The sequence below is a fragment of the Elephantulus edwardii genome, unplaced genomic scaffold (genome assembly GCF_000299155.1).
Source record: "Elephantulus edwardii isolate Elephantulus edwardi_28Jun2011 unplaced genomic scaffold, EleEdw1.0 scaffold00418, whole genome shotgun sequence".
Lineage (NCBI taxonomy): Eukaryota > Metazoa > Chordata > Mammalia > Macroscelidea > Macroscelididae > Elephantulus > Elephantulus edwardii.
In genome coordinates, this window is record NW_006400168.1 from 1,142,050 (window position 1) to 1,155,264 (window position 13,215).

Genomic DNA, 13,215 nt, shown 5'->3' on the forward strand with positions numbered 1-13,215 from the left:
TGATTCGGTGACTGGGGTAATCGGGATGGGTGTGTCAGAGGCAGTGCGGTTGGCGCAGGATAGAGCAGGGTTTAGGGCTGTTGTGCATAGGGTTGTTATGAGTTGCAAACGACTCAACGGCACATAACAACAAAGTAACAAATACATTATTTATCCCTCCTTTCTTAGTTCCCCCCCAATCTCGATGTCAGTCCTGCTCTACAATAGTGGCATTACGCAGTATTTGTCCCTTGTGACTGAGACATTTCACTCAGCATAATGGCCTCCAGGGTCACCCATTTTGTATAATATTTTATGAGTTCCTTGTTTTTCAATGAAGCATAGTATTCCATTGTGTGACTACACCACAACTTCTCTATCCATTCGTTTGTTGATGGGTATTTGGCTTGTTTCCTGCTCTTTGCTGTTGTGAACAAAGCTTCAATAAATATGGGCGTGCATATATCTGCTTGGGTGACAGTTCTGGTTTCTTAAAGATATATTCCCAGTAGTGGAATGGTATTTCTGGGTCAAATAGCATTTCTATTTCCAACTTTTTGAGAAAGCACCATACTGCCTTCCATAGTGGTTGCACCATTTTATACTACCACCAACAGTGAATAAGGGTTCCAGTTTCTCCACAACCTTGCTAGCATTTGTTGTTTGCTGTTCTGTTAAATTTTGCTAATCTTACTAGGGTGAGATGATATCTTATAGTTGTTTTGATTTGCATCTCTCTTAGAGCTAAGGATTTTGAACATTTTTTCATGTGTTTGCTTACCATCTGAATGTCTTCTTTGATGAAGTGTCTGTTCATATCTTGTGCCCATTTTTAAATTGGGTTGTTTACCTTTATCTAGTTGTGGTGATCTCATTGCCTTCTTATCTACGTGGTTTCTGCTGAGAAATCAGAATTTAATCTTACTTTTCTTTGTAGGTGACTCTGTTTTTTCCTAAACTTCCTTCAATATTATTTTTTTGCCTTTAGTTTTGGAAAATTTAATTATGATATGTCTTGGTGCTTTTCTTTTGAAATATATTCCTTTTGGGATGTACTCTTACTTCTTGAATATTTCCTCATTTTTCATAATATTGGGGGCATTTTTCCATCAGACTTTCAACAGTTTCCTTTAGGCTTTTCATGGTCTCTTTCTGTTCTGGAATTCCAATCACGTATAAGTTATTCCTTTTGATGTTTTCCCATATCATTATTAGGCTTTCTTAATTTTCTTTCTTTTCTAATTATTCTTAAACAGATTTGTAGGGATAGATTTAACCTCCAATTCACAAACTCTGTAGTCTATTTCTTCAGTTTTGCTCTTTGTCCTCTGTTTTTGCAATGTTAATTTTAATATTTTGAATCTTTGCTGGTTTTTTAATTGCTTCTAATTTTCTGCTTATTTTATCTGTTTGATTTTGCAGAATTGGAGATTTTTAATTTTCCTCTTGAAATGAAGGATAATACTGAACTTTGACCCAAGAACTGTGATGTGGTCTTTCTGGAGATGCTATATGGTCTACTCCAAGTACAACGTAACGTGATTTCTTTATATTTAGGGCTCCCTCAAAATTACAATACTCCATTTGAGAACCTTTTCATTTTACTACAGGGAAATGAATATAGAATAAATGTAGATCCCTAGTGTATTTCTCAAAATTCAGGGAAGTACATTGTTACTGACTTTAGCTTCTGAAATTAGATGCATGCTGAGTGTCTTAATTAAATCTATCTGGAGAAGGAGATTTTGGCAGCAATAGTGGTTACCCATGGTGGAGCTTTCTGATTAAAACAAGCTTGGAAACAGGAGTGGCATTCATTTCCGAAATGGCTTGCCTCTGAAAACTCTATGAACATGGAAAAATGTTGAAAGTTCTACAAGTGTTCAGGTCTTTTGTTCATAGGGATGCTATGAGTCATCTATGACTTGACGGCAAATAACAACAGTAACAACAACAGAGAGAGAACCATGTTGACCTAGTGGATAGAAAGTTGTGCTAATAAGCTAAAGGTGGGTGATTTTAATCTGTGGTGTCAGGCCTGGTTTAAATTGTTTTTATTATTATTATCATTATTATTAATTTTAATGAAAGTTTACAGAAACTTTGGATTTCTGTTCATTCATTGTTGCACTTTTCTCCCTCCTCAACCTCCCCCTGCCCCCACCAGTTCACTCTTCTCTTTGAAAAGTAAAAATTCTTTCATTGTTATACAATCTCCCCCCTCAAGTCCACTCCATGACAATACCTAATCATATATCCCTTTTAAACATTTCTCTCCCTCATCCATTTCAATGCAGTATACATAATTTATGCCATCTTTCTCAGTCTCCCCCCAACACCGATGTCACTTCTGTTTTACAACAGTGGCACATCCAGTATTTGTCCTTTTGTGACTGAGATATTTCACTCAGCATAATGTCCTTCAGGGTCACCTATTTTGTATAGTATTTCATGAGTTCCTTGTTTTTCAATGCAGCATAGTATTCCATTGTGTGAATATACCATAGCTTCTCTATCCATTTGTTTGTTGATGGCTACTTGGCTTGTTTCCAACTCTTTGCTATTGTGAACAAAGCTATGATAAACATGGGAATGCATTAAATTGTTTTTGTCAAACATTTTTCTAAGTGGTATAGGACTGGTCTGTGCATTGTTGTACAGAGGTAACTCATGGTTGTTGTGATGCTAAACACTGTGACACTGATGTGCCAAATGGGATAATGGTTACACAATGGTGGACAGTGTCTGGTGCAGCTTCCTGATTAAAACAAGCTTGGAAGCAGGAGTAACATCCACTTCCAAAATAGCTTGCCTCTGGAACAAGAAAACACTGCATGGTTCAAAATTGGGAAGAATGTATACCAGGGATGTGTCTTATCGCCATACCTTTTCTTTTTTTTTTCTTTATTATTAAATTTTATTAGTTTCAATGAACATTCACAGGGATTCTGGGCTTTCACTCCTTTATTGCTGCAACATTCTCTCCACCCTCCTCCCCAGTTTCTTCTTCTTCCCCGCCATCCAAATGTCTGTTTTAATTGTCCAATTGCCACAGTGCTTGTCAAAGTCAGTTCTGATTAATCTCCTTTGTCGGTGTGTCCTTTGCCATTCCCTATCACTCCTCCCTGAGAGAGACTTCACCCTGATTCATAAGGAAAAGGGGATGGCGTACTCTCTTAGCTACTTCCTGCTGAAAAGGGACGCTGTGGGTTTCAGGATGAAGATCTTCTCTCACTACTCTAAAGGGCCCCTTTGTCAGTAGGAAACACATAGACTATTATGGAGATTGATTTTGGAATTTAGACGCACTCTTATTGATTGTGCTTGGCCGTACATGTTCATATCCTTGAAGATGTATCATGGGGGTGTTGCAACCTAGAAGACACAAATTTGGCTAACAAGTTATAAGTACATGAGTCAAAAATTATGGAAAAGTAAAAGAAAAGATTCTTTCATTGTTTTACAAACCCTCCCCCAGGTCCCCTCCACCATGTAGCCCTCGCTCTAGACTCCTGTGATGACGGAAATACCTAGTCATATATCTCTTTTAAACAGTTTTCTCCCTCCTCTGTTTCAGTGCAGTATACATTATTGAACCCATCTTACTCAGTGTCTCCCCAACCCCAAGGACAGTCCCATTCTACAACAGTGGGCTCAAGTAATATTTGTCCTTTTGTGACCACCTTTTCAATCTATATGTCGAACAGATCATTTGGGAGGCTGGGCTTTATGAGGAGGAATGTGGCATCAGGGTTGGAGGAAGACTCATCAACAATCTGTGTTATGTAGATGACACAACCTTGCTTGCTGAAACTGAGGAGGACCTGAAGCGCTTGCTATAGAAGGTCAAGGACTGCAACCTTCAATATGCATTGAAGTTCAACATCAGGCAAATAAAGATTCTCACCACTAGGCTGATTGGCAGCATCATGATAGATGGTAAAGAGATTGGTATTATTAACAGCTTTAGTTTGTACACTCTTGGTACCAGCCACTGGGAAATTAAAATATGAATTGCATTGGAAAAGTCTGTTGTTAGAAACCTCTCCAAAGTACTGAAAAGCAACAATGTCAACCTGGACATGAAGGTGTGCCTGTTCCAGGCCATAGTCTTTGAAATTACTTGCTATGCATCAGAAAGCTGGACAATGACCAGGGATGATAGAAAGAGAATTGATGTCTTTGTACCGTGGTACTGGAGAAGAGTGTTGAATATGCCGTGGACTACTAGGAGAACAAACAGGTTTATCCTAGAGAGGGTGAAACCAGGGTACTCCCTGAGGCAAGGATTCTGAAACTTCACCTGACGTAGTTTGGACATTATGCAAGGCGGGACCAGTTCTTGGAGAGGGACGTCATGCTTGGGAGGCTGGAGGGAGAGCACAAGAGAAGACAATCCCGGATGATATAGATTGATTCCGTGACTAGGGTAATATTTAAACGTTTAAATCTACTGCATTTTTGTTAAATTTTTTTCGAGTTGATCTATCCTTTGGTAAGAGTTGTTGCTCTTATGTGCTGTCAAGTTGACTTCTACTCATAGTGACCCTATGTATAATCGTGCCCTGTCCTGAGCCAGTCTCATTGTCTCTGACATACCTACCCTCATTATCTCAGTTACTATGTCAATCCATCTCTTCTGGGTCTTCCTCTCCTGTACTGTCCCTCCACTCATCCAAGCATGATGTCCTTCTCCAAGGACTAGTCCCTCCTGGCAACATGACAAAAGTATGTGAGATGGAGCTTTAAAATCCTTATCTCCACAGAGCAACTTGGTTTACCCCTCTCCACGATAGACCTATTTGTTGTTTTGGCAGTCTATGTTATGTTCAATATTTTTTTCCAAAACAGCATTCTAAGGCATATATTCTTCTTCTGTCATCCTTATTCATTGTCCAGCTTTCTGATACATAGCAAGTAATTGTGAAGGCCATGGCCTGGTTCAGGTGCACTTTAGTTTCTAGACTTACATTGTTGCTCTTTGGCAAACTGGAGAGGTCCCTGACCAATATTGTGGTGCTATGTCTTTCTTCAAGTCTGTTAACTGTTGTTTTATGAGTTTTACAAGTCTATCATTTGTTCCATACATGTTGATCAAAGTTATGTCTTCTTGATCTATTGTGCCTTTAATCATTATTTAGTGTATTTCTTAATGTTTTATGGTGGTGTTTATCATGAAGTCTATTTTATCAAAGATTAGTATTGCCACTCCTGCCTTTTTTGTGGATGCCATTTATATTTCTTTCCAGCCTTTGATTTTTAGTCTATCTTTTTCCTTGTTTCTTAGATGTGTTTTTTGTAGGCAACATATAATTGGATTTTTAAAAATCCATTTTACTACTCTTTTTCTCTTAACAGATACATTTAATGACATTTTACATTAAGTATGATTATTGACAGGCCAGGTTTTATCACTGTCATTTTACTGTCTTTATTTTTCTGTTATTTGTGGTTTTCACGGTCCATCCACTTTTCTTTAGTGTGAGGTACTTCCCTTCAAATTTCTTGTAGATTTGATCTTGTTTTCACAAATTTCTTAAGTTCTTGCTTTTCTGTGAAAGAGCTATTTTTTCCTTCATATTTGATTGTCAGCTTTGCTGGCTACTTGATCCTCACCTGGCAATTGTTTTCTTTCAGCCTTTTATATCTTCCATACTATTGTGAGATGGATTGACACAGTGACTGGGGTAATGGAGGTAGGTGTGTCAGAGATGTTAAGGTTGGCTCAGGATAGAGCAGGGTCAGAACTTTTGTACATAGTGTTGCTCTGAGTTGCAAGCAACTCAAACAACAACAACAACAATTTTCTCCTTGCTTGCATTGTTTCTGCCAAGAAGTCAGAGCTTAATCTAATGGGTTTTCTTTTGTCAGTGACCCTGTTTTTCTCATGATGCTTTACTATTCTATCCTTATCTTTATTTTGGAGAATTTGACTGTGATAAGCCTTCCCCAACCCAAGAAATGAAGAGGCCTTTATTGCCTAGTATGACAGGGATGCCAAGTGACCATGAGTGGAGAAGATCAAAATGGTGCAAGGGCAGTCAAGGGTGATTTCTTTTTTTAGGGGTTTTAAGGAAGACTAGGGATTTTGCTTGGAATTTGGGGTTGTTAATTAACTAGGATATGGGCTTTTGTGAGTCTATATATTTTTTTAAGGGTTTCAAATGTACTTTATTTCTTCAATAATGTCTTATTTTAATGAGTACATAGTGTTTTTCCTCGACATCAATTATAAGTTGATTTTGAAAACAATTCAATATTATACCACTAGCTGATTTGATTATTGATCTCTCCATTTCTTTGGGGTGACTCTGCCAACAGGGGACAAGTTCCATACTATCCCAATTTGTGTTGTTGTGTAAGCCCACATAGCAACACAGAAAGTAGTTCCAAAAGCTAAGATAGCATTACCATATTTGTCATGGAAATCAGGTACACGTTTCTGGTGGCTTTGTCTTACCATTATTTGCTTAATGCTTCGAAAATTATTGCTCACCTTGAAGACGACTTACAACGGTTTTAGCTAAGAGAAACATCATGAAGAAGTAAACGGAACTCTGGTAACTGCTGCTGCTTCGGAAAAAAACTGAGTCTATATTTTTATGAGTTTTGTGAGTCTATATTTTTATGAGTCTATTCAGGATCCGTTGTCTGGTCTGGTTTCTGGTCTGGTTGCATTAGACATTATTAGATTTCTTCAAGGGGTGAGCAGGCCACGGGCAACTGCTACATTCTTACTCCATTTCAGACCCTAAAGGAGTATGAAAATTAGGGGCAGAGTTTTTTTCTAGCTACTTCCTGCTGAATTGGGACGATGTTGGGAGGGCTGGTGTTGGTTTCTTGTAACGTCTGAAGGAGAAGTATCATTTCATGTATTCTTGGGCAGTTGAGGAGATGACAATGAGGAGATTTATTAAAAATTTCTGAAAGAAATTTATGAAACAGGGAGCAAGAATTATAAAAATGAAGAATGACTAGAAAGCTAAGTAGCTAAGTAGCTACGGGGAAATTCCTGCTTGCCACGAGGTCCCTGATTGTCTATTTAGGGTGTTAATTTATAGAAACAACAGTCTTCTCCTAGAAACAGGCAGAGACCACTTTTTTTCTATACTTAAGAGAATGAGTCCTCTCCTTTTTTAAATAGATCTGTTGCTAGGGACTCAATTTGGTCTTGTCTCAGCAATGAGGAGAGCAGTAATAACATCTAGTGACTTTTGAAGAACTTCTGAGAGATGCTAGAGTTTTTCTAGGGAGTTGCCTAGGCCTGTAATGCCAGTGTCTACTTGTGCTATTATTTTCAGGCCAGATACTAAAGGGAGGAGTCTTGTTATGATTTGCTTGTGTTTGAGGTGCTGGGTTAGAGGGATAGGTATTAGTTCAGAGTTGGCTTGATTGGCAGGAAGGAGTAGATGCTATGTCTGCAGATGACTATGATATGTCTTAACGTTTTTCTTTTGAAGTCTAGTCTGGAGTTCACTGAGCTTTTTGAATGTGGATTTCCTTGTTCTTTCTTGTAGGTGTATTTTTCTTCTTGGTTCACAATTTTCTCAGTGCTTTCCTTTCTCCCATAATGTGTTGAAATTCTCATCATACATTTGTTGTTTATTTTGGTGTTATTCTAATGTTTTCTTCATTTCCCTTCCATCTCTTTTTTGTTTTTTCTTCTAGTATGTTGTTATTGAAGTTCTTGCTTTCTAATTTGCTAATTCTCTGTTTCATCTCTTTTGTTCTGCTTTTTTTTTGGTCCTTCTAGCATGTTGGAAACTTTCACCATTTTGGTCTTGATATTCTGGACTGCATTTTCATGCATTTCTATTATTTCTAGTGTTGTGTTGTCTGCACATTCTTGGTCCTGTGACAATTTTTAATCTTCTTGTACTTCTTTGTTTAAGATTAATGTTCTTTCTTCCAAGTTTTGCAATTACTTCAGTAGTTGTTTATGTTACTCCACAATGATATATTTCTTCTGGCTCCCTGCCTCTAGAGTATTCACAAATAAAGTAAGCATTCAAAACTCTACTTATGGCTTCCATTCTTTGGTACTTTCTTCCATCATTAGTATCTTCTTCAGTAGCTATTCATATAGTTCTATGTCAATATATTACTTTTGCCTCCCTGTCTCTGGGGTATTCATTGGGTTTGTAATGTAGTCTGCTTTTTAAGAGAAGGCTTTTTTCCTTCTTTTTTTTTGTTCCCCCTCCTGATGTTTGAGACCACTTGCTGCTATTTTGGCATTATGTAAAGTTTTTCTTATTATGTGTTAGGCCATTTCTGTCGTGTCTTCACAAGTTGTTGATAGTTTTTTGTACTTATGCCATTGTTGATTTAGGTGCAAGATTAAAGTGTTCTTTTTATGGGGAAGGCAACTTTCTCTACCTGAGGTTCTTTTTGGTCCTGTGCAGCAGGAACATTTGCCTTTCCTAAAGTCATTCATGATCTCTTCCAGTGCAGCCCTTGTAGCAATTTCACCTGAGATTGACCCACCTCTCCTAAAGTTTATTATTGTTCTTGTTGTTTGACTCATGACCAGGTTTCTTAACAGGCATTTCTTCGGGGATGTGCAGGCAGCTACCTCCCTGGTCCCCACTGTGCCCACTCTGGTCATGCACAGACATCAGGAGTCTCTCACCTGATTGCTGTCCATGTCTCCTAAAGTCTGTTATTGTCCTTGATGGTCTGCAGTGCTGCCTGTGACCAGTTTCCTCAACTGTTTCTTTTCCACTAATGGTTTTTGATGATATGCTACTTCCTGAAATGGTTCTGTGTCCACTAATTCTTTTTGTACAATGACTCAGTGGATTTCTTCCATCTTCTTTTGATACTTCCTGCATCATTCTGGATTTTGCCTATAGCAACCTTCAATATCGCAATGTGAGGCTCAAATTTGTTTTTTAGTTCTTTCCATTTTAGAAATGCCAAGTGAGTTCTTCTTTTGTTTTCCAACTCCAGCTCGTTGCTCATTCCTTCATAATACTTGGCTTTGTGTTCTTGTCTTGTCCTTTGAAAACTTCTGTGCATAAAGTTGCTATTATATAGAGTTGCTAATTGAAAGATTGGCAGTTTAAATCTACTAACCATTCTAGAGGAGATTTACTGCTTTGGAAACTCAATAGAGAGTCAGTATGGATTGGAATCTACTCCACAGCAGTGAGTTTAGTTTTAATGTATTTGTTTATCTAATGGTAGTTAAAGTCAAGAGGAAAGCCTTGATAATGACCTATGGGACAACTTGATGTTGTTACATTTTTCCTATAAGAAGAGTTTAGGTACAGATCAGGTAATATCTAATTCCCATATTCTAAATTATCATATTCTTTCCCTGTTGATGATTCTTAGTCATGAAACAGAGACTCTTCTTGAACTTTTGTTCCAGGGCTGGGTTAGCTGACAAATGGATAGTCCTGATTTTGAGAATGTAACATATGATGATATATACTTATTTCCACATTCTTTATCTAGCGAAAGAAAGAGTTGGTTATGAGTCTTTATTGTATTTTCTAATTGACATACTTACACTGTCCCGGAGGTCTCCTTTGTTTATGAAGTAGTCTGGTCACATCCTGCTTCTTAGAACTAACCCTGCAAGAAATGAAAATATCAACAAAGCCAAATAGTAATCAGAATCGTGTTGGAACTTTGTCAGGACAAAGAACAATACTTGTTATGGACTAAAAATTGAGAGAAGAGGAAGGAAAAGTTGTATGAAATTACAGAAGGAAATTGGCAGTTTCAGTATTTCTTTTTTGGCATGACCAGTCTCTTCCTGGTTATGGGGCTTGTTGCCAGGAACCTTTTTTCTTCATGGATAAAAAGGTGGTAAAGCTGAATGTCATCCCTTTTGTATTCCTGTGGTCAACCAAAATGATGTTCTCCATTGCTTTACTCCTCTTAGGCATGTTGTTCCCTGCCATCCAGGCCAACCAATGTGACAAATGTGAGCTGGCCCAGAAACTGAAAGACATGGATGGCTATAAGGACATCAGTTTGTCAGAATGTGAGTTTTTTGCTTTCCTACTTTGTCCTACTTTCTATCTGATTATCTCCTCTAACATCCTTTTTACTCTTCCATTTTTATTTAGTTACTGAATAATCATCCTATCTTCTTTGCTTCTATTTTTTTTAAATTTTTATTTTATTTTAATAATTTTAATGAACATTTACAGAGATTTTGGATTTCCGTTCTTTACTTCTAATTTTTAAAATTGTGATTTGAGAGAAAATATACAGAACAAATCAGTCTTCCATTAAACCATTTATATACAATTTGTTGTATAACAATTAATTACAGTATTCTCAATGTGACTAGTCTCTCCCCAGTTTCTCCCTGTGATTTCAATTTCTGCTATTCTTTCCTAGCTCTCCCTACCTTCTTCCTTGAGCAAACTCTGCCCTTTTGACATTATATAGTTGGTTATTCTAAGAAATCAGTGCCCCTTTTGTGTTATTATTGTTCACCTTATACATCTGTGTATTGTTTGGGTTAAAGGTGATCATTGGGACTAAATTTTGTTTTGTATTTGAAGGGTGATGAAGGATCATAGTCTTGGAGCTTCCACTAGTTTCTATTATATCAGTAGGCATGGCCTTTTTATGTTTCTGAGTTTTATTCCCTATTTTCCTCCACTCTATCTAGTACCTTCTACTTTGATCCCTTTTAGAGTGGTGAGCTGTGGTAACCAGACATTATATAGTTCTTCTGATATATGGTCTATTATAATTGTTTCTATATGTCTTTGCTTTTCTTCCCTCTTCTTTGCTTTTGACAGTAAGAGATTGATGGTTGTACTTGAGATGGCTGTCTGTAACATGTTAAGGCCCCAGTTGCAACTCATCAAAGCAGAATGTGGGACATTTTCTTTGTGGGCTATGTTATACCAGTTGCCCTTGTCTCCTGAGACTGTAGTGCCAAAAGCTTAGGACCAACAACTCATTCCCTCAGAATATTTGGTTACTATTAAGAAGTTTACAAAGCTTTGCCTTTCTTTGCTGGTTTTGCTATTGTTGTTGTTTACCATTAAGTTGGAACTAACCTATAGCTGACCCTCCAGAGGGTTTTCAAAGACAGCAAGTCACATGGAAGAGATTGTTCATCCTTCTCTCAAGGCACAGCTGGTAGATGCAAACCACGGGCCTTTGGGAGAGCAGCACAGCTTCTTACCACTCATCTGCCAAACTTATATATGGACATGGCTATATTTTCTTACACTGTTATCTCATTTCTGGTCTTATGTTTTTGTATCCACTGTGTAAACTTTTTTGGAACTTTTCTCTTGTCATCCAGGTATTTTGTGTTTTACCATCTTTGAAGATTGGCAGTAGAGCCATTTTCTAACTGGGCCCTATAGGTACGCATTTATATTGAACATGAACATTTTTGTGATACCTCTTTTCCATCTTTATTTCAGGGATATGTATCATATTTCATATGAGTGGTTGTGATCCACAAGCCAAAATTAACAACAATGGCAGCACAGACTATGGACTCTTCCAGATTAGCAATAAATATTGGTGCAGAGATGACAACATCCCTCAGTCAAGTAACATCTGTAATATCTCCTGTAACAGTGAGTAACCACTTTTACCTCATTCTTCCTATTCTGGAGATTGGCTTTGGGATAATTTTCTTTTCAATGCACTTCTTTCACTGAACATCATGCTAACCATAGAGCTTGAACTAGCAATGCTGAATAAAAAGGTGTTTAAATTTTTGTGATTATCAAATCCCAGAGATTCACTTGATGTTCAGGAGTAGGAAATCTTAGCTTTCACGAAGTCATACAGCCTGATGTTTCAAAGTATATTCAAGCCAAATCAGTTGATGAAATTGAGAACTCTTCCAGAGACTTCCTAGAGACATGGAGGGATTTTCTAATGAGAAGAATGACCAGGTTGGCTTTTTCATATAGAAAGAAAACAGCCATAAACCTTAAGTTTGGAGAAGAGCCAGTCCTCTAGGATCTAGGGAAGAGGAAAACTCACTAACTTTCAAGGTAATATGTCACAATTCCTTTCTTCTTTCCCTTCATACTTCTAGAGTTCCTGGATGATGACCTTGAAGATGACAAGATGTGTGCAAAGAAGATCGTGGATATTAAGGGAATTGACTACTGGTAAATCCCCATTTTATTTGGTACTTCCCCCTTCCCTCTTTTCCCGTTTAGCCCTAACACCTTAGCCCTTCCTCCACCTCTCCTTAGTCGGCCAATGAATCTAGAATCTAATCTCCAGAAGAGAGAATTACCTGAAGAGTGTTTTAGTTATCTTGTGTTACTATAACAGAAATGCTACAAGTGGTTACCTTTAACAGACAGAAATTTATTCTCTCAGAGATTAGGTAGCTAGAAGTCCAAATTCATGGTGCAAGGAAAAGTCTTTCTCTGTCAGCTTTGAAGGAAGCTCCTTGTCTCTTATCTACATTGTTGGTACAATGTCTCTTGGAGATCTCTATGTGTGTTTTTTTAATTTTTTTTTAATTTGAAAAGAGTTTTTTTTCTATCCCTGTGTTTTGGCATAATCTTTCCCTGGGTCTATTTAGTTCCCAGGACAGGGACTTTGGGTTCAAAGGATATACACTGCTCCTGGGTCTTCTTTCTTGGTGGTAGAAAGTCCCTCTCAAATTTGCTTGTTTAATATATTTTAAATTTCAAGAGAGATTGACTCAAAATACTACCTAATCCTATAGATTATATCCTGTGTTATTAACTACTGTAACTATTGGTAATTCTACCTCATAAACATTATAGAAGTTAGGATTCACAACATATAATTAGATCACAAAAAAGATAATTACATAATACTGAGCTTCAAGTCTAGCCAAGTTGCAATTTATTTTTGAAGACACAATTCAATCCATAGCAAGTAGATTCAGGTCTTAAATTCTTAGCTCTCCCCTGAGACTCCTAATAATTTTCTTAATAACGAGCTCTTTTCTGGAGATCTTGCTCTCCACAACCTTTCCAAAGTGCTAAAGAGCAAGAGCATTAGTTTTAAGACTGAGGTGCAACTAATCCAAGCCATGATGTTTAAAATTGCTTCCAATGCATCAGAAAGTTGGATAATTAATAAGAAAGATTGAAGAAGAATAAATGTCTTTGAATTGTGATGTTGGAGAAGAGTATCGAATATATCATAGATTGCCCTGACCAGCAGTCAGGAAATCAAAAAGCGTATCACGATGGGAAAGTCTGCTGTTAGGGACCTCTCTAAAGTATTCAGGAGCAACGGTGTCTCTCTGGA

At 37.5% G+C, this 13,215-nt stretch overlaps 2 protein-coding genes across 2 annotated transcripts in view; one reads left to right on the forward strand and one right to left on the reverse strand.

The window, feature by feature from the left end:
* Positions 1–13,215, reverse strand: part of LOC102862420 — an 81,809-nt gene that overhangs the window by 42,167 nt on the left and 26,427 nt on the right. The gene's annotated exons all lie outside the window — the stretch shown is intronic.
* Positions 9,841–13,215, forward strand: part of LOC102855492 (alpha-lactalbumin-like) — a 4,498-nt gene continuing 1,123 nt past the window's right edge. The window contains exons 1-3 of the mRNA XM_006902493.1: positions 9,841–9,973; positions 11,385–11,543; positions 12,014–12,089. Of these exons, the coding sequence (XP_006902555.1) occupies positions 9,841–9,973; positions 11,385–11,543; positions 12,014–12,089 (368 nt within the window). The remainder of the gene's footprint in view (positions 9,974–11,384; positions 11,544–12,013; positions 12,090–13,215) is intronic.